This window comes from Sturnira hondurensis, unplaced genomic scaffold (genome assembly GCF_014824575.4).
Source record: "Sturnira hondurensis isolate 20B ecotype Veracruz unplaced genomic scaffold, ASM1482457v3 Scaffold0010128, whole genome shotgun sequence".
In the NCBI taxonomy this organism is placed as follows: Eukaryota; Metazoa; Chordata; class Mammalia; order Chiroptera; family Phyllostomidae; genus Sturnira; species Sturnira hondurensis.
Genome location: NW_028082759.1, coordinates 16937681 through 16964380, shown reverse-complemented (window position 1 = coordinate 16964380; position 26700 = coordinate 16937681). Strand labels below are relative to the sequence as shown.

Sequence of the window (26700 nt, the reverse complement as noted above, 5' to 3'; positions counted from 1 at the left end):
GAAAGTAATGTTGTTGCTTAGGTGACTCCAATCAGAAAATGCATCTGTCATTTCTATTCCCATTTTCTTCCTCTGGGTGTCACAGCCTCAACCCAGGAACCCCTCTGTGGGGGAAGGGCACACTTGCCAGGCCCGCAGAAAGAAGCAAGTCCCAGCCCTGGACGCCTGGCGTCTGCTAAGTCCAGCAGCTTATGCTGACAAGCCTGGAGAGGACCTTTCTCGTGCGTCCCAGCGTGGAAGCACTGTTCCGCTGGTCATGGGGTAAACCGGCCAGAGTAACCTATTCCTAGTCCTGGCACCCTGTGATCAATGAGAAAAGCTTAGTTTCTCTGGTCTGAAATTCTCTTATTCGCACAGAGCATATTTAACCTCCCGATCAAGCAAAGGACAATGTCATCCTGCAAAAGCAGGCATAACTTCATGGCCACCACCGCGCTCTTCTTGGCTCCGTGAGGATTGTTATTATTTACCATCGTGCCTGCCGGCCAGCTCTTTCGGCAGAGCACAGGACTTTCAATATTATTTATGATGTGCGTCAAACCAGCGGGAGCGGGTGGCGGGGCGGAGGATTCAATCTCCCAGGAAGAACTGAAACCTGACTTAAGAAGCAAGTTCTCCGAGCTGAGCTGCTAGCACCAGTAACCCTACCCACCTCCTGATACACGAACGCCTGCACCAGGGGTACACCCGATGCGCACAGCCAGGTCAGAGAGGAGTTATCAGATCGACCTGTTCCAAACAGGTGTGGGGCCAGTCACTCACCGAGAAAGGGATCTGAGTTCTGGCCCCCAAACGCACCTTTCAGGTCCTCCCGGGAGAAGTTAGGCCACCTCGGCGAACCCTGGTCCGAGAGGCACTAGTCTGAACTGAACACACTCACTATTCCCCCAACACAGTCGGTCCTTTCTTCTTTGTAAACCCCACAAAGTGACGCACAGCAAAACTTAGTAGGTCCAGGGAAGAGAGACGCGTCTTTCGCAAAGCACAGACTTCCCAGAAAGGAGGTAGGAGGTAGGCGCGGGATCCTTCTCAGCGCCGCCATCCCCTCCGGCTCCCCTCCCGCGCGTCCGCCCGGACCGCTCACCTGGGTGGGACATGGTGATGGTCTCGTTGGTGTTGGAGCCCACGTTGAAGATGACCACGGCGGAGGCGTTCTGCAGGAACGCGTTCCGGATCTTATCCCTGTACGTGCAGTTGCCCTTGGGGATGAGGGCTATCCAGTTCTTGCCATGGGCCGGGGAGGCGAACTTGGTATTGGGGTCGCAGGCCAGGCGGTCGTGGGCCGAGCTGGCCATGACCACCTCCCCGCGGGCGTCCTGCTTGGGCGAGTGCTCCCCGTAGCGCCCGCACTCGGTCTTCTCCGTGTGCAGCTCCGTGCCGCCGCCCGTCGCCCCCGGGTCGGGCGCGGGCTCGGCGTAGGTGATGTTCACGAAGGCGGTGTACCATTCCTCCTTCTCGGCCACGGTGAAGTCCAGGCAGAGCAGATGCACGAAACAAAAGGAAAGCAGCCATGTTGAGAGAGCCAGACTGCGGCATGCTTGGATGAGAGACATTGCCATCTTTATCCGCCGGGGCCCCCTCCCCGCCCCCCCGCACCCTCCTCCCCCGCCCCGGCCCACCCGGGGCCGGCCTCCTCTCCTGTTCCTGCCCCTGCTCACTCCCGGGCCCGGGGGACCGCGGCCGGGACGAACTGCCGCCGCGGGGACCGGATTCCGAGCGGGCGGGTGGCGCCGGCCCCTTCCCCTTTCAGCCGGAGCGCGGCGGTTGCATGTCGCTTCCCGGGCGCCGGAGCGGGGCAGGAGAAGGGGGCGCTCGGGGCTTGCGGAGGAGTCCAGCTGCCGAGCGTCCTGCTCCTTCGCCCGGCTTCTCCTTCTCTCATAAGGGTGGCAGGGGGCCCGGGAGCGAGCGGGGTGGCGGCTCTGCGCCCTTCAGCCCCGGCGGGGGCGGACGCGGCTGCTGGAGACACGGGGTGCTGCCGGAGTGTCCCGGCCGCCGCTCCTGCTGCGCGCCGGTTCCCTGGCGCGGCGGCCGCTTCGCCTCTCGCTTCTCCCGAGGCCACGCCGGACGCACTTGCCGCAGGCGAGGTCGGCTCCGGGGAAGTGGGTGCCAGTGGTCAGAGAGGAGTACGCGGTCTCTGTGTCTGTATATGGTTGTGTGTGCGCGTGTGTTTGTCTGTGTGTGTAATGTGTGCGTGCAAGGAGGAGCTTAGTGTGATGTCAAAGATTCGGGGCATCGCTGGCCACGCTCCCTGGGTCTCTCTTTACGGACAGCAGCGACCCCTGCTGGGTCTCCAGTTCAACCCAATCTGCGATTTGGATTAGGTGGAGGCAAAAGGGGAAGCAACCCCTTGACCTTTGCGTGCAGGAACAACTTCCTGCGTCTTAAATACAGCGAAATGTGTGCCCTGCTGTAACAACCTTCCGGTTCGCAGGTGCAACTGCAGTGCGCTCCCTAATCACCTCTCCAAGGGCCACAGGGTAAGGCCCGTTGGTAGAGAGACCCTTCCCACGCCCCGCCTGGAGTATCAGTGATCATCAAATTTAAATGTGCATCATTTAAATGCACCTAGAGATTGTTCAAAGTCAGGTTGATGGGTTTTGCCCCAGAATTTCTGATTTAGCACAGCTAGATTAGGGCTTCAGAACAGTGTATGCCTTTCAACAAGTTCCCCGGTGAGGCTGAGTGCTCCTGGTCTGGGGACCAGGCTGTCCAGGTGACTTCAGGAATGGGCTTCTTTCTTCCCACCTGGAAGCAAACCTCTGACGTTTGTTTTCTCTTCCATGAGTGTTCCCCCTCCCCCTAACAAGGGTGTCCAATCCACAGCCTGCAGCCACAGGCCGCTCAGGATGGCGATGAATGGGGACCAACACAAAATTGTAAATTTTGTTTTTTGTTTTTTTTTTCTTACCGGTTTTCATTAGTGTTTGTGTATTTAATATGCTGCCCAAGACAACTCTTCTTCCTCCAGTGTGGCCCAGAGATGCCCAAAGGTTGGACATCCCTGCAAGGAAGTGGGTGTGATAGTTCTTCACTGTGTTTGTTCTGGTTGTCAGGCTGGTGACCGAGGACTCACAGCGTCAATTGGCAAGGGAGGTTTGTTTGGGTTGTTATTGTTTATGGTTGTGCAGAGAGATCGCAACCGCTCAGCAGAGGGTACATTTCCTCCAGGGTAGTGTTCTTAAGACTGTGACACAGCACAGTTCCAATTAAATGTTCGCCTGGTTATTGCCCATTCACACCAATAGTCTCCTTGGCGTGAGGTATGTGCCACATAAAGTCTCTAAAGCAGTTTGCATGATTCACTCACATTATCCTTCCCATCTGGTGCTCTTTCAGACAACCCAGGACTCAATTCACGATGAGCACAAAAGTGCGCCTTCCCCCCAGGACCTTAGTAGTGTATAGGTTCCTATGAATGACTGTTCACCTGCACGGCTTCTCTTTTCTAAGGAGCAATGCAAACATCTGGTGCCTATACCCAAATTAGAAGCAGGCACAAGAAGAGCTACTAAGAAGAATTTGTCTCCATGGTATTTGATGTGCTGGATTTGTGTGTTTTCATTTTAGAAAATAAGCTTCCAGGCAACTGAGATAGTGCTTCTTACAGTAGGTACCCAACACCATGAAGGCAAAAGCAGAGACCTGAGGCATGAGCCCATTGGCTACCCCAACTGCCCCCACCCCCTTGGCCAGTGAGGTTCTGTACTGATACCTTAGCAAGTGAAAGTGGTTCCCCAAAATGTCTCTGGGTCTTAGCAGTTCCTCTCCAGCCACAGTACACCTGGGGAACCTGTGTTATTAAAAATGCACGACTACTCCTTACCCTTACTTTCCCCTGGAAGTTAGAGGCTGAGGAGGCGGCAGCACCAAGAAGGCAGCATCTGGCTGGGAGATGGGTAAGTGCAGGGGCCGCTGAACAGATAAGGAAAACATTGACTGTAACGGGAGCTGGGTCTCTTCGTGCTGAAGAAGAAATTCATAAATATGGAAAGAAAGTTATAAAGGGCCCTGAGGTGTTGGATTGGATTAAAGATGAATGCAAATCATCATATATAGATGCATATATGTCAAGATATCTATCTATCAATATATCTATATCTATATCTATATTGAGAGGTATAGACATATACATTGAGTGCAAATGACTGCAAACCAATATATATATCGACATATATACACATACATACATCATAGCTATCTTTGCTCAGAGGCTGGAAGCAATGGACACATGAAGTGGTCAGAGGGTCTTGATTTCTAAATGCCACCCTCTGTTTTGAGGAATCAAGGCTAATTCCAGGGCTTGGGCTGGGAGAGTGTGAAGTGAGCTTGGAACCTCTGGTGGGGACGTGCTCAGATGTGACCTGCATGTGTGGACAGGACACACGAGCCAGCTGGAGGGAGCTCCCACTGGCCAGATCTGGGACAAAATGAATAATGATAGTAACTGGTTATGAACAACTGGATAAAATGGGAATCCATGCTAATGTAAGTAGATAAAGAAATAATGCTCCAATAAATAAACAAGTGGGGAAGAAAGGATAGCTCTTCCTTGTTGAAGAATGCCAGCCAAGACTGATAGAAGTAGAAAGTCACCATTTGGCAATGTAGGCCGATTCAGGCAGGGGTCCTCGGGGGGTGCTAAGGCTGGTGGGTGCTTGATGTGAAGCTGGACGTTAGCCTAGTCTTTAAGCATCTTCTGATGCTGACTGACAACACAGCAGGAAATGGTTAACTTGTCGAAGAGCATCCTGGAAGAGGCCACACAGACTGAGTGGTGGAGATGAGCATCACCAGGAGTGACACCGGTCACACCACGTGCCTCCCGCTGTGGTGTGCAGGGAAGAGAGCAGCATCCTTCCTGTTGCGTTCCTGCGGAGGACGCGCGGCCTGACTCTCGCCATGGCAAAGCGTTCCATGGACTCAGAATGAGAGACATCTCACAAAATGAAATGTCTGTGTTCTTTAAGACTCTTAAGCTTATGAGAGACAGAGAAGGATGGAAGAACTAATTGATCCAAATTGAAGGAGCCTTAAGAGACAAATGCAACAAATGATGCTGGATTGGCTGCTGGGTCAGACAGGAAACGTGACGAGTTGACAAACTTGAATGAGATCTGTGAATTGGCGATAGTGCCTCACCAATGCCGAATGCCCCATCCGGATGTTCATATTATAGCTGTGTATAAGAATGTCCTTGTGTGGGGGCAGTGTACCCCAAAGTATTTAGTAGTGATGAAGTGTTCTGTCTGCACCTTGCTTTTAAGGTTCAGAAAAAAATTATGATAACCTATAAGATTTTGGTTTCTACTAGCCACTATTTCAAAGAAGCTGAAATCCAAGTCATGATAAAATAAAAATTCGGAAGTCCACTAGTTTGGCCGTGGGCTGGGGGATGTTAATCTGTTTCCGGCTTTGTGCTAAGGATTCTCTTCCAGCTCCACTGCTCCTTGTTCCCGTTGCCTTACTTCAACCACGAAGCTGGGTGAACAAGAGGGAATAAAACAGGTAAGGGCCTTCCCATCTTGGAGTTTATGTTCTGAGATGGGAGAAACAGAAACACTTCAAATTTTAGATTACGTAGGACAGTGCTATGAAGACAAAGGCACGCGAATGAGGGAGGCTGACCTATCTTATGTAAGGTGCTCTCTTACATCAGGTTCAGCTCTTTGGGTGGGGTGACTTTGGAACGGAATCTTGAAATGGGGAGGAGACCCATGTGCATATTTGGGGGACCATTTGTACCAGGAAGAGAGAACCATGAATGCAGCCCCCCCCGAGATGAGACTGTGTGTCAGGTGCTTGAAGAACAGCAAGGAAGCCATCGCGGTGCCAGAGAAAGAGTGAAGGAGATGGGACTAGAGAGACAGGAGGCGCGTCCTGTGAGGCCTTGGAGTCCAGGGTAAGAATACCTTGGTTTTCACTGTGAGTCAGAGGCAAAACCTTCAGCGAGTTTTAAGTGACATAGTCTAACATGTCTTGAAAGTTTATTCTGATGGTATTTGAGGAAGTGTGGAAGCAAGGAGAACATTCGGGGGTTATAACCATAATCTGGGAAGCAGTAAATAGTGTGGCATCAGGACAGTGGCGATGAATGTGGTGAGAAGTGATTGGATCCTCAGCATATTTCCAAGATGGAACACACAGAATTCCCTGGGGCTGCTGAAATGAAGTATGAGAGAGAGGGTTCCAGAAGGACTCTCCAGTTTGGAGCCTAAGCAACTGGCAGCCTGGAGTTGTCATGATCTGATTGCAGGAGGAGTTGATTGGGGTAAGAATCAAGAGTAATAAATCTATCAGGTTCCAGGTGCCTAGAGATGCCCAGATAGACATTTTATGTAATTTGCCTCAGCATAGTGGCCCAGACGGAAGATTACTGGTTCAAAGCACATGAACAGTTCTCGAGTTACTGACCCATCCAGGACAGCCAAATTGTTCTTTCGGAGACTGGCCCCCCTTCATCTGCCAGCCCCAAAGTAAAGGGAGCTCCCTAAAATAGTGTGTGAAGCTGTTTTTAAAGATAGCTTAGTGGTGAGTCCCGGCCTAAGTGGGGGTGGGGTGGGACTTTCTTCATCAGCCAAGCGGCACAGGCCAAAGAAAATTAGTGAGGTATCCCCAGGGCTCTTTGGTGTATTAAAATAATATAAATAGAACTGCTTCAAAATGGAGTCAGTGCTGCCATCCAGGGCAACCTGCCTTGCAGGTCTCACTCCTCAAGCCTTTGGAATGTTAAAACTGGGCAAAATAATCTTTGGACTGGGACTAAAGAAGGCCCAGGGCTGGGCCTAAAGAAGGCCCTTAGGGCTGGGCCCACGGTCTGCCACAAGACTGGAAACATAACAAGAAAGCAGGTATTATGACCACAGGGATAAAAATGGAAGATGCTCTTTAAAATGAGCCTTACTCTATTAGCTTATCTGCATCTGCAGAAATTCCTTCCTTCTCTTCCTCATAAGCCCCTTTGCCTCCGCCTCCTAATCAGAACACGATTCAGGTTTCTGCCTGAATCAGTGCTCCCTGAATCACTGTTCTTTTGGATTTCAAAGTAAATGCCGTTGCCTCTCACTTTGGCTTTTATTTTTAGGTGAACAGGTGGAGGGAGGTGTTCTTGTTTTCATGAAGGGTAGGGGCAGATTTGAGTCCAACGCGAGCGACGTGGAAGCATCGGAGTCCGGAAGGAAGCGCAGCTGCAACTGAGAGGGGCGGGTCTCACTTCACCACGAGGCACTGACGGGCTTTCCCTCTGAAGCTCTCCTCCCTCTCATCACCGCTGTGTCCTCTTGCCATTCACATGCACTGCGCGTCCAATGGCAACCCTACCGTAGATCTATAGAGAATGAATTGGAGCACTTGAAAATACAATTCCTTCTCCATATACATATTTGAGGGCTTGATAAAAGTTTAGTGTGAAAAAAATTTAATAGGCAGGATTCGATCCACGCTGTATTTTTCAAACTGGACATTAAATTGATTGATCGCAAGTTTCAGAAGTTGATGCTTCTTCAGTTCTTCACAATAAGCTTCTATGCAACTATCCCCATTACTGAAAATAGGAAAACTCTTCGAAAATATATTCCACAGGTGAAGGGAGGAGAATCCTCAAACTCGTAACAGGGGAGTCACATGACCTTCACGGAAGGCCTGGTGTTATTATTTTAAAATCAGTTTCCTGTGAAGCACCAGCCTTCGGCATTTAGTGTTATCCGGCCTGTTCTGCAGGCTCTCTCCACATCCCCACCTTCCGAATTTGCTTGGAGGGCAAGTGCAATGTGCTGGGGCGGAGGAGTGGGGGGGGGGGGGGCCTTGGCAGCAGATGAAACCAGGATTAGCATCTCAGCGCACCAGGTGGTTTGAACAGTGCTGCGCCACAATTTTCTCTTTAAAATTGGAGTGATTGCACCTCCTTCCAGGGACACTGGAAGATTCTAAAGGGCAATGTATGTTGGGCATGTAGGAGAGTGAGAGAGACTCCAAGGAGAGGTCAGGACAAGCGGATAGAAGGGAACAGAGTCTAGGAATTTCAATGTCCAATACATTTAAAGAAAGTCAGTTGTTTCCTTTATGTATTTATGGTTGTCTAATTGGCATTAGGCCCTGGATTTGAGGAACAGACAGGGACCCTCTACTCAAGGAGTTTAGAATCTGGTTTCAGAGTCAGACATAACCATCCAAGGGAATTGTGAAGGTCAAGTGTGGTCCTTTTTAAAACACATAAGAAGAATTTGGGGGGAGCAAATGCTACCTATAAAGGACATAGTACAGGGATGCAGGAACCAGGTTATTTTGCATCACATTTAGCACAGATCGGTGTAGGGGAACTAGGTCTCCAGAGGTCCTCCACGCAGGACGCCCTCCTGTGTGCCTTTCAAGCAGCTGCTGCAATGTCTGGTTCGCAGTGAGCATCCATAAATGTGCTGAATAATAAACAGTAATGAAAAGCTGCACTTTTGGAGCACTCCGTATATAGGCAGGCACTGTTTGTTCCGAGCACTTTGAACAGACTGTTGTCTTTAATCCTCAGGATGACTTTACGAGATAGGTACCATTCCTCCTGTTGCACAAAGGAGGGAATGGAAACTGGAAGAAGTGCCTGAGGCCCTGCAAGGCTAGTGGTGGAGCAGCCTTTTTTTTTTTAATTGGCAGTCTGTCTCCAGCCTATGGTCTTGGGGCTGTGTTATTCAACTGGTGTTCTCTCTGTCTTGGATACTCACCATCTTGTGCATGAACTTGACTCTGATTTGTAATGTCACTTCTTTTGGCTTTGGCTAATTCCTCGGCTCACTTTGGCTCTGGCGCTGTCCCTTTGATCTCATTTGCATAGGACTGCTTCTCGGAGACCATGAACTTTCCAAATCTAGGCATTCCTGTAGCTTCTGCCACAAATATTGTAGTATTGTAGACGGAAATGGAAGGTTATGGGAGTGTTTTGTGTTTTTTTTTTTGGGAGAGTGTGCTGGAACTAGTAATATGCATTTCTTTGCTCTTTGTTCCCTTGAGTTCTCAAGTTTCAGAACATAGATTGCTAAAAATAACCTTTCTTCTCCTTTGCTCCTTCAAGTTACCAAACAAATGCTTAGTCATTTCAGTCTTCGATACAATTTTGACATTTCATTTGGGCTGCTTTGGCCTCCTTATGAACCAGAACCCTTCCCAACAAGCTCGTCATGAAATCTTTTGAGAGACTAGACATGGAAAGTCAGCACACAAGCGGCCCTGGGGATGTGAGCCCAAACCAACAGGGAACTGCACCACCATACAACGTGGTGGCAAGAAGCTTCTCTTCCTTTTTCGAACGGTTGTTCAAATTTTGTTCTACGTTATTACCTTCATCGGGTGTATTTTTAAAAATTGGCTTCTTTTCTTTTTCTTTTTTTTTTTAAAGATCATCTTGTCCTCTTTCACTGGAAAGTTGGGATGGGAGAGGACGAATCTATGAGCCAAGACATTCGGGGAATTGCACGCCACCTGACCGTGACAGCTGGGCAACCCATGTGGCTTTGAACTAAGCTCCATCCAAATTACCAGAGGGGAGTGAATCCGGGCTGTCTTTCTGCCCTCGATAGCTGGCTGTTTAGAGGGATGCTTTTATAAATATTTCCCCTTTGACCAAGTGCATTCCCACAGGCCTAATAATTAGCCATCAGTGCAATTGAGGGAGACAGACAGACGGCCTTAGGATTGAAAGCCACAGGTGCCAGGGTTTTAATCCCAGCTTTGTGCCTACTTTGCTATTCAGGTCAAGATGGCAGGATGACTAATCTCCCATTTTGCTGTACTTGACCTGGGCTACTAATCCCTGTACACCCACCGAGCTGGCCCAAGACGATGGCCAGCTGATCCTCTCACCAGGTAGTAAGGTGGCCACTGAGAAGGAATAAGGGAGAGAAGGTAACATGTTTTTATTTTTTTCTCATAAGCTTGGCCCTAATTTAGTTTTTATGTAAGTTGTCTTAATTCTTCCCACAGCATCACACAGACCGCAGTGTAAAGGGAGTGTGTTGGAGATGACGCTTTCTACACGTCTCTCCAGCTCCGACGTGCTATGGGTCAAATGGAACTCGCCAGCACGTCACACAGAACTGTGCAGTTCTCCTGTGCTGCCGCAGGCGGGCTGGACTCTGTTAGGGTCTCCCAGTGGATCTGGAGGACTTGGAATTTCTGGTTGGAGAAACTAGCCACTCAGTGCTCTCTTTAAAAATTTTTATTGAATTTATTGGGGTGACATCGGTTTAAAAAGTTTATATAGGTTCCAAGCGTACAATTGTACAACACATCAGCTGTGGATTGTATTGCGTACCACTCCGTTCTCTTGGTGGAGAGCAGGCCTCGTCTTTCGGGGGATGCTTTCCTCTGTGGCCGAGTGCAGTAAGAACGAAATTTCGAGTGAGGTCTCACCAGCATGGCCAGCCAGTTCTTCCACTTACACCAGGGAGAGCGCTGGGGGACTAGTCAAGGAGAGCTCCCACTCACACCTATTATGTTATGATTATGCTTACTAGTAAAGATTGCACTACTGAGCTGATCAATTTTACTTTAATTTATGATGTAAACCTCACGTTGACACCTCTCGGCAATGCTGCTCTTTCTCTTGTGGGTTCACCTTCCTACTTCCCTTTGAATATTTGCTCTTTCCTCTTATGCCTTCTGCACATTCTTTAGTTTCTTACTGTTAGCTCATGACCTCACCTCAAATTCGAGAAAAAAGAAGCCGTCAGAATCAAATTCCTTACCTTCCCAGCGTCTGGTTGGGAAGCAGTCTACTTTCACCCCATTTTATCCTCCCGACTGTTTCAATGAAGAAAACATGCTTCAGCTTATGAAGCCAACTGTTGCTCAGCACCTTGTCCCCTCTTGCCTGCTGACGGGCTTGGCATTTGAGATGCCCCCTCCCTCTCCCCTCCCACACCATTAACCACCGCCTTCTAGCTGGAGTATCCAATCAGCACACAGCTGTGCTCCAGTATCACCTAAAACCTTGCTTGCCTCTCCAGCTGAGATCTCATTTCCTCTATTTCTGTAGCGTCCGCTGTAGTGCCTGCCACCCCAGCCCATCCTCCATCCACTGTCTTCTGTCCAGACCACTCACCGAAGTGGTTCTGGTCTCCAGTGACCACCGCTTTGCCAAATACAATGGCAGGTTTCTGTCTTCGCCTTACAGAACACTGGCATGGCCGACAGTGGCTTTGCCCTTGAGACACTCTCCTCTCTGCTCCCCTACAAACGGCCTTTATAGCTCCTCTGTCCAACATGCAGACATTGGGCTTCCTAGGGATCTGTCCCTAAGCGTTCCTAACCCCCCCCAGGGCGGCTGTGGCCTCTTTTCTTCATCTTAGACTCTATTTAGGCAATCTGTTTCCAGTGGTAGATACGTCAGCTTTGGCCTGGTGATCCCTGAATCTCTCTTTTCTGGAGCCTACTCTCACTTATTTTGTGGCCTAATTTACATAGCCCTATTCACGACTTGTGGATATCACAAAGTTAATATGTCAAACTCAGCTCCTAATTCTTCCTGTCTTTAAGTTCATCGTATAGCAAATTGGCACCATCACCTACTCAGGGACTCCAGCCAGGAGTCTTTCTTGCTTCCTCCCTTTTCCTCACCATGGTGCCCACCCACACACCCACTCATGTATCTGCTCCATCAGCCCATGCTGCCAGTTCAACCTTCAAAATACATCTCAAACCTACTCTCTCCTCTCCATCCCTCTTGTAACCACCTTAGTCAAGTCTGCCTGTCCCCACATCCCCCGCCACCATCAAGACAAACCCAACACGTACACATTCTCCTAACTGGATGAAGTGCTTCCCTCTTCCATAGGCCTTAACACGGCAATAAATGTGAGTTTAAAGTATAGACCTGTCTCCCCACCCCATTACATGATGCCATAACTTTCCTGGTCGGCCTCTGCCTTTTCTTAGGCTGGCACCCTCCTCTCCTCGCTTCGGCCACTCTGGTTTTCTGTTAGATTCTCAGACGTGGTCAGCTCTGGACTCGGTCTCCTCAGGGCTTCGCACACACTATTTTCTGGGTCTCAAAGGCCCTTATCCTCACTGTTGACAAGGCTAATGTTTCTTCCTTTACTCATCAATGCCTCTTCCCCCTGATCACCCTTCTTAGAAAAACATCCTTGTTTAATTACTATCTTCCTTCCCATTTGGGGGAAGAATAAAATGCGTAGGAAGGAAATAAAAAATCCTCACGGTATTTGGATATATGTGAGGGTGACCCTGTCATTAAGAACGGTAACTGCTATTTGACTAGACAAAGAAAAGACTTTGTGACCTGTAATTTGACATGCAGTTGCTCAGAAGATATTCCAAAAGCTTCATTCTGATCATCACCACACCTGTGGACCGGCTTTTCCAATCCTCTTGCCAGGCGCCGCGCTGCACTGCTGAAGATGGCGTTCTGTTGAGGTGCTCACAATCGGCAGCTGTCATGCTCGATACGATGGCTTTGGAGTCTGGTTCTCGGTGATTCTTTGCTTCTGACGAGTTCAGTCTAGTTGTCTGGGGTTGAGCAGGAGTTCTAGGCGGGAGGTACCTCCAGATCAGACCTGGTGGCTGATGAGCTCGCCTTTCAGCTGGGATGCCCACCTGTGCTGTTGGGAGCATGGATGGGCTTGGATGCCAGAGAACCGAGGCCAGAGCTGGCTCCTTCCTCAGCGAAGAGAGATAAGGATAGGCTATACGTGTATAGCCTGTCCTCATGTATATGCGTGTACACAGCTACATATGTGGGTATGTGTGTGCGTACACTTGTTAACCAGAAGAAATGTATAAAAGAAAAACTTATTTACTTTGGGTAATATTTTCTACAGGGCTAATTGGTTCCTTCCTAAATCCTAGAAATAAATGTCATGAAAGCAAGGACTCACCCTGTATTCCTAAGGCTTAGAAAAGCCGGCACGCAGTAGATTCTCAGCACATAAATATGGAAGGAAAGAAACGAGGAAGGAAGAAGGGACAGACAAGGTAATTAACCACGGCAACTCCACGAACGAGAAATGCTATTTCATCTAAGCATTCACATTTGATAATAGAATGTTTAGATCCGTAGGACAAATTATCACATGCTCTGGCCCGAACTGTAGGTGTGGAAATCTCTCAGGTCTAGATTGACATGCAGTCCTGGTCACTGAAGACATGTATTTCATATCTGTCTTGCACTTATTCCAGGAAACCAGTTGGTATAGACTTTCAAAATCAAATATAATGAAAATAAGGCCAATTAAAAATGAAAAAGAAAACTAAATCAACTAGAAAGTATTAAAAATATGACCAACACAAGAGTATATTAATTACTACTTAAGTACTGAATTTAGTCAATATTTACTAAAAGGACATAAAAGACAGTATGTTGGATTAAGTAGGTTTTGTTTGTTTAATAAAAAATGACAAAAATAGATTTGCATTTAGAGATACATTTTTATAACTGATTTCAATATATTCACATTTATTACTATTATTACAACATCATAATCAATGTCTCTAATTGTATTTTTGCCAAAAGCACAATCATGTTCAATGGGCATTTCTACACCGACCTTTTATACAATTCAAAGGCAAGCATTAAAACAGAATATAGTAAAGACATTTCTGTGAGGTGCATAAAATAGATATAAGAAGGATACCTACAAAACAGGGAGGCTGAGATTCCCCTATGCTAAATGCATAGCACAGTGAGTTCCTTACAGCAAGCACTAACTGTTAACAGTCACTGCGGTGACTTACGGCCTCTCCTGCTAGATCCACTGCTTATCAGGCATGAATGGGGGCCCTAAACATGTGATGATCTATAGTGGAAACCAGTCTTGTGTTATTATGGCAAACAGTTGGCAAGAATGCACTACTAGGTAGAAAACAAATGTATCATCATATATGCATATACCTGTATGTGTACGAGTTTGTGTATCTTGCCAGTGTCTTGTGCTCTTTGGGACATAACCAGGTTTTCATCGATCCCTTTTCCTGGTACAACAAAAGGAAGAAAGTCACTGGATACGCATTCATAGGACTCAGGAATAGGAGATGGGATCTAACTAAGAATGGGATTTACTACCTTACACCACTTAGGGTAGGTGTTTAATGAGTCAAGCGCAGGGCTGGTCCTGTTGGCGAGGTCGTGGGCATTGTTAAATTTGCCTCATGTCGAGGGTCCAAACAGTGGGGCTTTGACCCTGTATCCCTGGAGAGGAATTACCTCTGCAGGTGAAATATTCCTTATCCTGATTGAAACCTTTTACTCTTTTTATACCAACCTCCAAAAGCATCTGGTTGTAAAAGAACAATTGCTTGCTAAATTTAGGTAATGTCCACTACCTCATTCACAGAATTTTAATTTCATTCTTTAGGAAAAAGGGTAGTATGTGAACATGATCACATCCTGTGAATCAACCATCCTTAAAGCACAGGTCAGGCCATTTCCTCCTCATGTGTGAAATTGGGCTGCCTGTGGGAGGACTTAGGAATGAGGTGCAACAGATTCTGTATTTACCAGCAATATGGCTCAATATGGTGAAAAAAAAAAAGGTAACATTTGGGAAAAAACCATACACTGCTCCCTACACAATGTCACCATTGAAAATTAGCCAACATTTGGGATATTCTTAGGTACAAGACCCACAAAATGCCCTGCTGGCTCCCATCNTTTCATTCTTTAGGAAAAAGGGTAGTATGTGAACATGATCACATCCTATGAATCAACCATCCTTAAAGCACAGGTCAGGCCATTTCCTCCTCGTGTGTGAAACTGGGCTGCCCGTGGGAGGACTTAGGAATGAGGTGCAACAGATTCTATATTTACCAGCAATATGGCTCAATATGGTGGGAAAAAAAGGTAACATTTGGGAAAAAACCATACACTGCTCCCTACACAATGTCACCATTGAAAATTAGCCAACATTTGGGATATTCTTAGGTACAAGACCCACAAAATGCCCTGCTGGCTCCCATCTCATGGGCCCTGCAGCCCACTGCAGGTGACTCAGTTATTTACATCGAGAACTATGCAATCTGTGGAGCTTGGAGGAACCTATAAATAACACCCTCTTTCCACTCCCAAGATTAGAATGAATTAAAACATGGACAAGGATTCAGAAAGATGGGGGCAATATATTTGCTTTATTGCTGCTGAAAGCTCTTTGGAGAACGTGACTGTATTTATTATGATAACTAATGCTGTTTTGCCAACAAACCACCCCCAAAATCTCAATAGCTTAATACAACAAGAGTTTATTTCTTGCCGTGAGAAGTCCAATAAGGATGTTCCTGCTTGCCAGGCGACCTTCAACTTGGTCATTCATTGACCTTCCATAATGTGGCTCATCACCCCCAAGGGTTTTAGAGTATTCTGCTGAACTTTCTACATCTGGCCAATAGACAGGGAAGAGAGAGTGTGAAAAATGGCACAGTTGGTCCTAAAGATGAGGACAAAGTAAATAGAAGGGGTGGGAAGACCTTATTCCATAATTTATAGTGAGTCCTGTTATTCAGTTCAGTGAAATGAATAAGGTTTGAAAGAGGTGAGGGGGAGCCACATGGACACCTGGGAGCACAGCGTTCAGAGGACAGAGCCAGTGCAGAGGCCTGGCCTGAGAGCCAGTGTGGCACATTCAGGGGACAGCAGGGAGACAGGTGTGGCTGCCGTGCAGTGAGCAATGATGATGCCAAAGGGGCAGTGAGGACAGGGATCTAGGGATGTCGAGTTGCGGGGAGTCAGCTCAGGACGAGCCTTAGAGGCCATTCTGAAAAGCTTCACCTGGTACCTGGGTGACGTGGAACGCCACTGGGGCCTCTGAGCAAAGAAGTGATACCCCCTCACTTGTGTTTAACAGGATTACTCAGGCAGCTGTGTTGGGGGGGCAAGGGAGGGGAAAGGGTCACATTTCGAAGTGGATGATGTTCCTGCATTAGCACCCCTGGAGTCTCTCTTGCCCCTTTCTCTGATTGATGAGATTGAAAGGATTAATTAATAGCTTTCCATCCATCAACCCCTCCCTGCCCTCACTCTGCAATTGCCTTGCTCACAGAGAGGGTGCGCTCTGAGCCTCACCCTCAGCCCTGCCGTAAACTCAGTGAGGCGGGGTCTACGCTGCCAGAAACCTTCTGTTTTTCAGGAATAAGGCTGCTCAATCCAGGGAGGAAATCCTAGCAAGCCAAGATGGCTCTGTTTTCACCAGAATCCATTTCCTCGACCTCGTGGTCATAGGATGAGACTCAATTTCTGAGCTTCCCCAGTGTCCTCCGTGTTAGGTGGGGGCCACAGGGCAGAGCTCTAGGAGGCAGAACGTGAATCCAGGGCTGGCACGTGACCAAAAGCTCGGCTAAAAACAGCACTCCTTCTCTCACAGGACCCACCTCCTCTCCCACTCTTTGTCCCCAGTGCATCTCCATTTAGCATGGTATGTGTGGTTGACATTTCTAAAACATTGTCCCTTTATTCTCTGCCACTAGTATATAAATTCTGACAAGGAAGGAATTTTCATCCTCGTTCTTTACTGCTGTGGCCCCAGCAGCTGAGTTGGTGCCTGGAATATAGCGCATGGCAATAACCAGTTCTGGAATGAATGAATGGATTGGGCATACTCAATGCTCGATTGTTTCATTTACAAAGGTTTTCTTTCTTTTATACTCGCATATGTATTATAAACATAAACTTAGTTTTATGTTTGAATCTACTTAGGTAATGTTATTATAAAAGTAATTTAAGTCAACATTGGGAGTTAAAGATGTGTTTTTCCTTAAAGGATTTACCTAATTGTTTTTTTACACTTCAGTCTTTCAAAAAATACACTATTCTAGTTTGGTGGATAGTTATCTGGAAAAATCAGAACATTACAAGAATATTAGAAATGGGAGAAAAGTTAAATCCTATCCAATTTTTTTACCTTGAAATAGAACAATTTTAGGATTATGAGAGGTTTTTTTTTAAATTCGTCTGTTTTCAAAGTTTTCTGGATTTTAGCAGAGAGAAAATGATGTTCCTGATCTTCATAACATTTGTATTTACAAATACTTTGGAATTCCCCAAGGAAGGCAAGGTGCTGCCATGGTAAAAAAAATTCTTCACAAAAAATGTCTTTAATATACTAGCTTCAAATGTCATTCAGAAATGAAAAGCTGATCTAATGGATTTAACAGAGAGATATTGTTGGGAAATATTTAATTCTTGGAAAATTCATGAGGAAGCCTTCCTTGTGATCTTTTACAAACCTTTCATTCATGTCCAAAGAAAATACATCGCTTAGTAACAGGGATAAAATTGCCATTTACTCTGCTTTCACAGTGGCTTTTTACGCAATCTGTTAACCCCTCCCCCGCACTCTGGGGACCCTTGCTGTGAGTCATTGGAAGTGACCAGTTTGTGCTGTGTTGTTTTGCTACAGAATCGCACTGCACCGCAGGGACACATTGGTGAGTGAGACAGTGCCACGACGAAGCTCAGGCTGGACTCGGTTATGTCACCCGTGTCCTTGGAGGCGGGCAGTTAGACGCCCACGCGGTGGAGTTTTGTCCAGTCCTGTGAAAGTGTGAGAACGAATTCCTTTTCCAAGTTACTAGATCTTGAGATGGACACAGCTACATAGTTAGTGCCGGGGGCGGGGGGTGGGGGGTGGGGCGGGGGAATTGTGTACCCTTTGAACGCGGGGTATCTGAATGCTGTTTTAGCCTGCGATGTGACTTTGTTACTTTAATGTGACACATTGCAAATTGCACAGCGCCATCTACTTTTTATTTTGTTGTTTATTATTTATTTCTATAAAAAAGGAATCTTTTTGAGTTTTTCTATTTGTCAGTTACAGTTGACATTCAATATTATTTGTGTAACTTACAAAGTGGTCCCCCAGTAGGTCTAGAACCCACGGGGCACCATGCAGAGTTGTTACAGTGACTGCCTTCTGGGTGCTGTACACCCTGTGACTACTACAAAGGTCAAATTTATTCACAGGAAACACTGCCTTCCGTGTCACTGAAGTGAGCAACAAGCCTCAATACAAAGGATGTAATGTAAGGAGGTGCTCCCAGCCCCTCTGTTGACTTTACCCTCACTCCTAACACCAGCTCTTCCTTTTGTCTCGCCCCAGAAGAGGTTTGAGATATACTAACCACTTTAAGGGATGAAAAAGGGGAGTTCAACCTATTTTTTTGTCATCAGGATAAACTTCACTTCATGCCAGATACATGTATCATACCTTGCAATGAGAAGACTATTAAATCGGCCTATGAAAACAACCCTAGGTGGTGTTTTTGAATAACCGAAAGCACGTCCCCAGGAATCATGCTCAGCATCTTAATTATACACTTTGCTTGCAGTATCCATTATTATGTTCTTTTTTCCCTGCCTTGAGCTGAGAAGGTTTTTTAATTCTTCCAAGGGCTGGGGGTTTATAGTCAACAACGATGTCAAGCAGTTTTTGGAGGAAGGTGGTACGGGAGGGGAGTTAACAGTGTAACGAGCTGAGTTCTGTTCCCCTCCCATATATCGAAATCCTAACCCCCAGCAACTAAGAATGTGGCTTTTTTGGAGAAAGAGCCTTTGAAGAGGTAGATGAGTTAACATGAGGTCATTAGGATGGGCCCTCTTCCAATCTGACTTGTGTCCTTATAAGGAGAGGGAATTTGGACACACAGAAAAGACAGGTGGAGAGGGAATACCTTGTGAAAGCACAGGGAGGAGATGATTACCTCTAGGCCAAGGAGAGAGGCCTCAGGTGCCACCAACCTTGCTGACACCTTGATCTTGGACTTCTGGCCCCTAGAGCTGTGAGAAAAGAAACTTTGGTTGTTTAAAGCCACCCAGTCTCTGTGATGACAGTCCTAGTGAGTTCATACATGCAGCAAAGCAATCAGGATAAAAAGCAAAACAAAACAAAAACTTCAGCTGAGCATTAGTCTATTCAAACAGAAGGCAGGGGGTGGGGTGCATGACAACACGGGGTGACTCCAGAGCACTTGGGGTCTCTTTCACCTGTTCTTCTGTTTGTTTCCCAGTTGGGTCCTGGTGTTGCCTGGAGCAGAGATGGTGCCTACTTTGTCTTTGAACTACCTGCAAATGCATGTCTCCTGAGCAGATCAGTAGTTAATTAGGGCAGGTGGGCCGTACGGAGCACATACTAGGATGTAATGTACGGTGGAGAGAGCAGGCTATGGAGGGAGATGGGCCAAGGTTGAACCTCAGGTCTACCACTTACTAGTAGCCTGTCTGCTCTCAGGCAGGTTTCTTCACCTCTCTCTATGTTGCTGTTTCCTTATGAGTAAAACGGAGACTGTCGTTACACGCACCCCATCAGTGTGCTGTGAGTGCTACATGAACACACACAGGTAAAGGCACTTAGAATGATCCCAGGCACATGAAAGGCAGTCATTAATTCTTTGCCATTAGACATTTCAAGAATGTCCAGGGAGTTAAAAGGAAGCTCTGCCTTAATAGTTGATGTAAAGCAGGTCTCTGGTGCTATTAATTCTTTGGCCAAATCCCAACTTATTTCCTTCCCACACAAGTAACCAAATTCTTCCCACTCAGGGGGAGGAACTAGCTTTCATAAAGTTAAAAAGCAGCTTTGCAGGCTGTGTAGTAAAGAGCAAGGTCATTCTGACCTTCATTAGCCCATCTGTGTGGCTCAATGCCCTGACGTCAGTCAGGTCGCTAACACAGGCAGTTCCCACCACTTATTGGTAATGGCTATGTTTAGATACAGTGGCTAAATATTGGCGGATTAGGGAAGAATTGACAAGAGCCAGAGAACACGCAGACTCACAAATACTTGGAAGCCAAAACCTCTCCTTGCTTGGCCTCTTTGCCATCCCGGTGTGCATTGAGAAGACAGAATGTGCCTGCAGGTAGTAGTGAACTTGAGCAGTTGTATCAAATGCAGACCATAATCTTGAGTGCAGAGGGGACACACATTTACTGATGAATTTGATTTGGGGAGAGTTTATGTGAGGTGCGCTCTCGGTAAGATCTGATGGATGCAAAGGTACATATTGATGGAGACGAGGAAGACCGTTCCTCAGTGAGAACCTGTGTTTCACACTGGGAGTCTTACTCAGTCTATCCCCAAGCCTCAAGGTGGGAAGAGGTAACTACCTCCATGCCTGGCACGTAGTGAAAGGTGATGAGAACCGTGTGCCCATCCACGGGCAAAAATAAAGGCCAGTGATGTCATTCTTTATCAGACGTTTTGCCAACATCGTCTCCTTCACAGAGATTCCTCTTTTGTCTGACCTCCTGTTGTGTCAGTAATATAGAAATTATGGTGGGCATGATACTGAGGTGTGACTCTGAGTATATGCTACAGATGATTAAAAGAAAGGAGGCATTTCCAAGTCTAGAGGCCTCAGAGAGCGGCAGGCAGCACCTCGTGGACTCAGTAGGAATGCCCTCAGCTGTGGACTCTGTAAGAATGCGTTCAGCCGTGGACTATGTAAGAATGCCATCAGCGGCAAGCAAGTCTCAGAATGCTCAACGAGAGACGCTTATAAAGCCATGGGCTCAGTATCTCACAAGAAGTCCAAAGGCAGGCAGTTCCATGGCTAGCTAAGCCCGCAGTGCAACACTGTCCTCAAAGGCTCAGGTCGTCATCGTCGTCAGCCTCTCTGCTCTGTCACCTTCAGGGCATCGTCAGTGTCTCCTGGTGACAGTCAGGATAGCTGCAGAAGTCTCCGGTGACACATGCAAACACAACAACATCTCCTCTAATGTGGGAAGGGGGTTACTTTCTATAAATCCATTTTGAATCGCAAGGGAAATCTTTCCTAGCGTGGCCATGCCGCTGCCCGAGGGAGAGTTCGGTTCCCATGCATCTGGGTGGGTTCATGCAGCCAGGGTCAGACCCTTTCGCGGAGAAGGGGAAGTGACTTGCAGTGCACAAGGTGGTGAACTCTCCAGCAAAACCAGGTGCTGCCAGACAGGGAGAACAAGGAAGGAAGTGGCCACCCATGACGTCCCTCTCAGTGAACTCGAGATAACCCGGGTGGCTTCACGGTTCTTTTTCCCAGTCCGTTTGGAGCGGACATCATATTTTAGCTGCCATAAGGCACTCTGTTTTCTCCCCTTCTCGGGCCTGAACTGCTCTCTTGCCCATTCCCAGGTATCTCAAATGTATTGGCATGCTTTTAAAACTCTAAGACACTGTGCAGTGATATAGCACCATCTCTTATGTGCAATATGCTCTGGAATACAAAGAGCGTTTCTGCATATGGTCTCACCGTGACTCGGGAAAGTGCTGTGAGGAGACCAAGGCTCTGGAATGTCAAAAGGGGTCCAGAGTCAGAGCTTTTATTTGTAACATTTGTCTTGCAGCTCAGGGGCTTCCAACTCTGCCCAGGGCTCTTTTTTGCTCTCCCCTCCTAATTCTCAGAGCAGTGCCAACAACATTAGCACCACTCAGCACATAGTCTCTAAACAAATGTATTCACATTTAAAATGAGCATTTTATTTCTATGATTTTTTAGGAGAGTTTGAGGAAATACAGAGCACACCATCAAATCACACAGCCACTGGAGGTCGCCATCATTCCACAAAAAGGAGAACATGGATTTTCATTTTGTTGTTTTTCACCCCAGAAAGGACAGCCTGACCCTCTCCTAAAAAAATCTCAGTGAACCCATAGTAGCCGTTGTTGCGTAATATTTACTAATTTCCCAGGGCTTTAGGGATTACAACTACAGAAAGCTCATGCTTTTTGTATTTAGCGTTAACATTTTTACCAAACATTCTGCTGAACTGATATAGCCTTTTTGTTTTCTGTGACATTTTCCCTTATTTAGAATTACCACTTCTTCCTTCCTTCCTTCCTTCCTTCCTTCCTTCCTTCCTTCCTTCCTCTCTCTCTCTCTGTGTGTGTGTCTCTCTCTCTCTCTGTCTTTCTCTCTGACTCTCTCTTCTCTCTCTCAATGTAAAGATGGTGGGATTATTTTGTTGATGGAAAAGTTTCTTTCCTCAAATTGGCCCCCCTCCCCCGTGACCCCCTGTTGTTATATTCTCAAAGAGGAGCCATCTAGAACGTCCTGTGGGTAAAATCTGAGAGATGTTTAGAGCTCACGCCCTCTTTTTACCTGAGCCGTCCTTGCCAATTCATTCACAGTTGTCTCACCATTAGCTCTTCATTCCTTTCCCTTGGGTCTGTGTCCCCACTTTGAGGCCCAGTGCTCCAGAATGACATTTCCCAAATTGGCGTCGCTCAGATTATGTCCAGCACACACCGTGCCGCAGGACGGAGGGGCTCTCCGTCCAGCTGCTGCCGGAAATGCCGCTGCAGACCACAGCTCCCTCTGGGAGCTGCAGAAACACTTCAGCACTTTCAGGGGGGAGAAGTTCAGCAGCAAAGAAACAGTTGGTGTCACTTTGTTTGACAGGCTGTTCCCAAATCTTCTGACCAGAGGTCAGCTCACTTCTGTGAAGGCCCGGATAAGGAAATCTTCTAGGCTTTGTGGGTCATCCCAGTCCTCACTGGAGCATCTCACATCTGCCACGGTGACACGGAAGAGGTCAGGGACAGCATGTACGCAAGTGAGAATGGCTGTGTTCCAGTGAAACTTGTTTACAGACCCTGGAATGTGAATTTCAGATACTTTTCATGTGCCATAAAATATTCCTGACACATTTTCCTCAACCTTTAAAAATCTAAAAACTCTCATCTGTATGAGTTTCATGTGGAGCTTGCAAGGGGCACCAAAAAAGACAGTGGACCAGATTTGGCCAACGCCCTTTCTCATTACTTTTTTTTAATTTTTGTTTTTCTGGTGACATCTGTTAAGATTGAGGGGATTATACAGAGATAATCTGGAAAAGGGTGGCATCTAATTTTGTGAATTGGTGTTTCACCTAAAAGCCTGCTTGCTGACTTCATATATTAATAGAGAGAAAGAGAAACATGAGAGATCAAGGCCTCTTTGGATGGGGGTCCTAAGAGAGGAGAAGCTACGGTCCTCTTTCCGACGCTCCATGCCACCATGTTACCTCTCAGCCGAGGCCCGAGAGCTGGCGTGTTGGCCCCATCCCTATCTCCCCAGAGACAGCGGAGCCTCCGGCGATGGAAGCCATGTTAATACACATTTTGCTGGTTTTCGGTTTTTGATATTATAAACCACTCTGTAATCCACTGGTCAGATCTCTTTTTAGATAGATGGCTTCTTTAAACGAATGACCCAGGACACGGATGAGGACAATTCAGGCGCCAGTGCCGAATTTGTGGCAGCCTTTGCCTCTGTTTCTGGACAGGACAGATGACTCTCTGCCCTCTGTTTGCTAAGGTGACGTCTGACGGTGACCCAGACACGGCTGCTGGAGGTGCGTAGGGAAGGCGAAAGTGTCCAGACTTCCCCTCCCTGGTCATTTATCTAGTCACAAAGCTCCCAGTAGGGAAGGAGAATGTAAGGGTGGACAAACTCACAGGACTGGATCACAGGAAAGCTGTACCCCACTGGGGAAAACAACATTAATTTCCAGGAACAGACTTTGCATTTTTTGAAGTACAATGTGGACATTTAAAGATAAAAAAACAGGCCTAGTAAAAGAACACGGCCTTCTAGAATGACATTCTGGAAAGGTCAGGTCAAAGCAGACCGGAATAATTTTGAAAAGTGAGTAGGAAAAGGTAGATGCCCTATATTTGGGCACCAGGGTGACAGTCACGAGGCGGGGAGCCATAACAGTAGCTTCAGGAATCCAACACCCTCTCAATGGTTGCGAGTCTTCAGCCTTTGAAAATCATTCCAGCTTCGTTGTTCTTCTTTCTGATTCATTTCCCCGACATTTCGGACACCGTCAAACACCAATTGTTGTTGTGTAACTCCTAGACTCTTCCATCTGCTGCAGTCCGCAACTACTGTGAAAAGTTTGCAGCAATCCTGTGCTGTGTGGCTCCCTTGTTTCCCGATGCTCGGCAGCTGTGAATCTGGCGTCTGGGCTCCACATACGCAGCGGCAGCATCACCTCATCGGGTCGGACGTGCAGATTATCAGCCCCCAACCCTAGGAATTACGAGCCGGTCCAGCGATCTGTTTTCATATGCCCTTTAGGGTGACCTAAAGGATGCCAAGATTCGAACAAACCCTGCTCTACAGCCACTGGTCACAATGCATTTCCTCTCTTGCACAGAAGGAGAGGAAAGCAAATGTCTGAGAGCTAGCATGGATTATTTGGCTAAGGCATAGCACCTGTTACAAGAATATGTCTGGGAAGGAAGCCTGCTAGAAGAAAATGACTAGAGAAATCAAAAATCTGCATTACTGGAAAAATGCTGGTTGGTAGCCTGATGCATCATAGTTCAAGTGTCACATAACTAACTGTATGACTCTAAAAGTCTGTACTTTGTATAAGATGTCTTTGCTGTTGGGAACTGCCCTGCCTGATTTTAGAAGCTGAAACCTGCCCCCCCCCCGCCCCACCCCCATGGCTAAGGCTGAGTGAGCGTCCTTCGGACCATAAGCCACTAAGGAGACAAAGCTTATCTCCCTGGCAGGGGTGCCATTTCTCCTTTTTTTTCACCCTGCCTGGCCCCCAATGCTTGGTTGCTTAGCCAATGATGGGTAAGATTCCTCAAGGGGGAACGATCCAAGATAGGCATGGTCATGGGAAGGCCCCAGGGAGGGACTTGAGGGGCTATAGCAAAAGGGGGTGATGGACCCTCGTCCCTGGGCTTTGACATAGCCTGAGTCCTCATTCTGTCTGGGAGAAGTCTCCTAATCTGTTGGCTGCCTTACTTCCCCTGTCTGACTTAACCCTGAAACAATGACAGAGGGCAGTGCAGCCCTGTGCTGGGTTCCCAGGGCAATCAGGCCTAAGAAAGAATACATAAAATCCTGTGGAACCTGCTTTGCTAAGAATGCTCTCAATTTTCTGATAAGGGGCCAAGCAGGAAATGAGTTTATTTCTCAAAGTTTTATAGCCCTTTAGCTAACAGACCCTGACTTAGAATAAGCCCTCATAGTTCTTTGTTTGCTATCTATTGTTTGATTCTTACTGTCTGACAATGATTAATGAACTTTATCTGTATTCCTGTGCAAATTGAAACCCAATAAAAATCTGTCAAGGCAAGGGTCAGCGCACTGTTCTCTTGAGAGGGTGGCCTGGCTGCTCTGAGGCTTTTTCTCCCCTTGAGAGAGAAGCCATGCCGTCTCTTTTCCCCCACAGGACTCGGTAGTCTGTGTGAATGCATCTTGTCCATAATGCTGTGGACACTGCGGGCTGGTGTCTGCATCACTTTGCAATGAAGAATAAAGGTAAAAACTACAAAAAATATAAAACTATGTCACCTCATAGAAAAACTTAAGGTAAAATTAATAATAAATATTTCTTAGGTTATTTTTTAATGTTGATAATTTGGTGTGAAGAATCAAGTAATTCACGAGGAAGGAGAAACAAAATAGTCTCATGTTGAGGAGTAGAAATATGTCCAAGAATTACAGTAAAACATTCATGTTTAAATTTAAAGAAGAAAGTTTGCCGAGAGATTCGTGTGGGACTGGAGTGAGCATGCCCACATTTTGAGTAAATTTCTGCAATATTCTCAACTTCCTTTGAGCTATCTACTCAGGGTCGACTCCACTTTCTCCAAGTTATTAAATTTTAGTCTCTAGTTGTTTATTTACTTATTTCACCTTTTAGGTCTAACCTTTTTTTGTTGTAATATTTGCCATGCATTTCTTTGTTGCATGTTAAACCTCATTATCAATCTGGTGCCTTTACAAGAATTATTTTCTTATCATACGCATGAGTCATTTAACACATTCTTCTAATTCTGTGACCTCAGAAGTCCTCACCTCCTAAAATTCCACAGTTCTACAATTTTTAATTTGTGCTGTAGTTGAGAAATCCAAGGAAGAAAACTAAAGAAGATAAATGGATTTGTTCAGAAAAGCATTTTGGAAATAAGAATCCCAACATTAATATTTATTTTTCACTGAAATAAATGTGCTTCTAGATTTAGGGCGGTTCACTGCTCGTGTAATTAAGCCAATATTACAGAACAACAGAATCATGATTCTGCAGATGAAAAGAAATGGAGATTTTGAATCAAATTTAGAGTTAATGAGCCTTTTCAGGCTTCATCTTGTTGAACAATACGTTCCATTGTTATAAATGTAACAGATATTAGTCAGATAATATACAATACATCGATGAACACAGGCAACCTGTAATTTCTCAGTTCCTTTGAGGAACTTCATCGTATTGATGACATCTACTCCGTGCCTCGAGGCATCTGTAGCTGGTTTTTAATTGTGACACGAATCACCATGCCATGCTTGGATGGCTGATGGTTGCATGGATTGTCAGAGCTGTCGGAATCCATTTTGATAAAATAGATTGAAAAATAATAAAAAAGAAAACTCCCTGAATTCACACTTGTGCTGAGGCTCAAGGGAGCCTGTTATAATGCAACTCTGTTTCCTACTGGAACTCAGAACCAGCGGAGAGGTAAAGCAAAGGAGCCAAGGTTGCCGCCACTCAGCATTTCACTGACTAAGGCTCAAGTCCAGTCCATGGTCTGGTCCATTGCAGAGGGGACACTGAGCCTCAGAAGGAGTCTAACTTCCCTGTCCAATCTCTGGCGGGGCTGCCTAGTTCACTCAGAAACAATCTATAATTTAAACACTCAACGGCGAAGCGTCAAGCAGTCAAAAATCGGATGAGAAAGAACTTTCACCACACAAGATATGAATTATATTTTTTAGTATTACCCAGGTATCTGATTTATA

General features: G+C 46.6%; 1 protein-coding gene across 1 annotated transcript in view; it reads right to left on the bottom strand.

Annotated features, from left to right (window-relative positions):
• Positions 1-2236, bottom strand: part of RNF150 (ring finger protein 150) — a 170833-nt gene extending 168597 nt beyond the window's left edge. Inside the window, exon 1 of the mRNA XM_037058480.1 lies at positions 1085-2236. Coding sequence (XP_036914375.1) covers positions 1085-1559 — 475 coding nt within the window. The 5' untranslated portion in view covers positions 1560-2236. The remainder of the gene's footprint in view (positions 1-1084) is intronic.
• Between the last annotated feature and the right edge of the window lie 24464 nt (positions 2237-26700).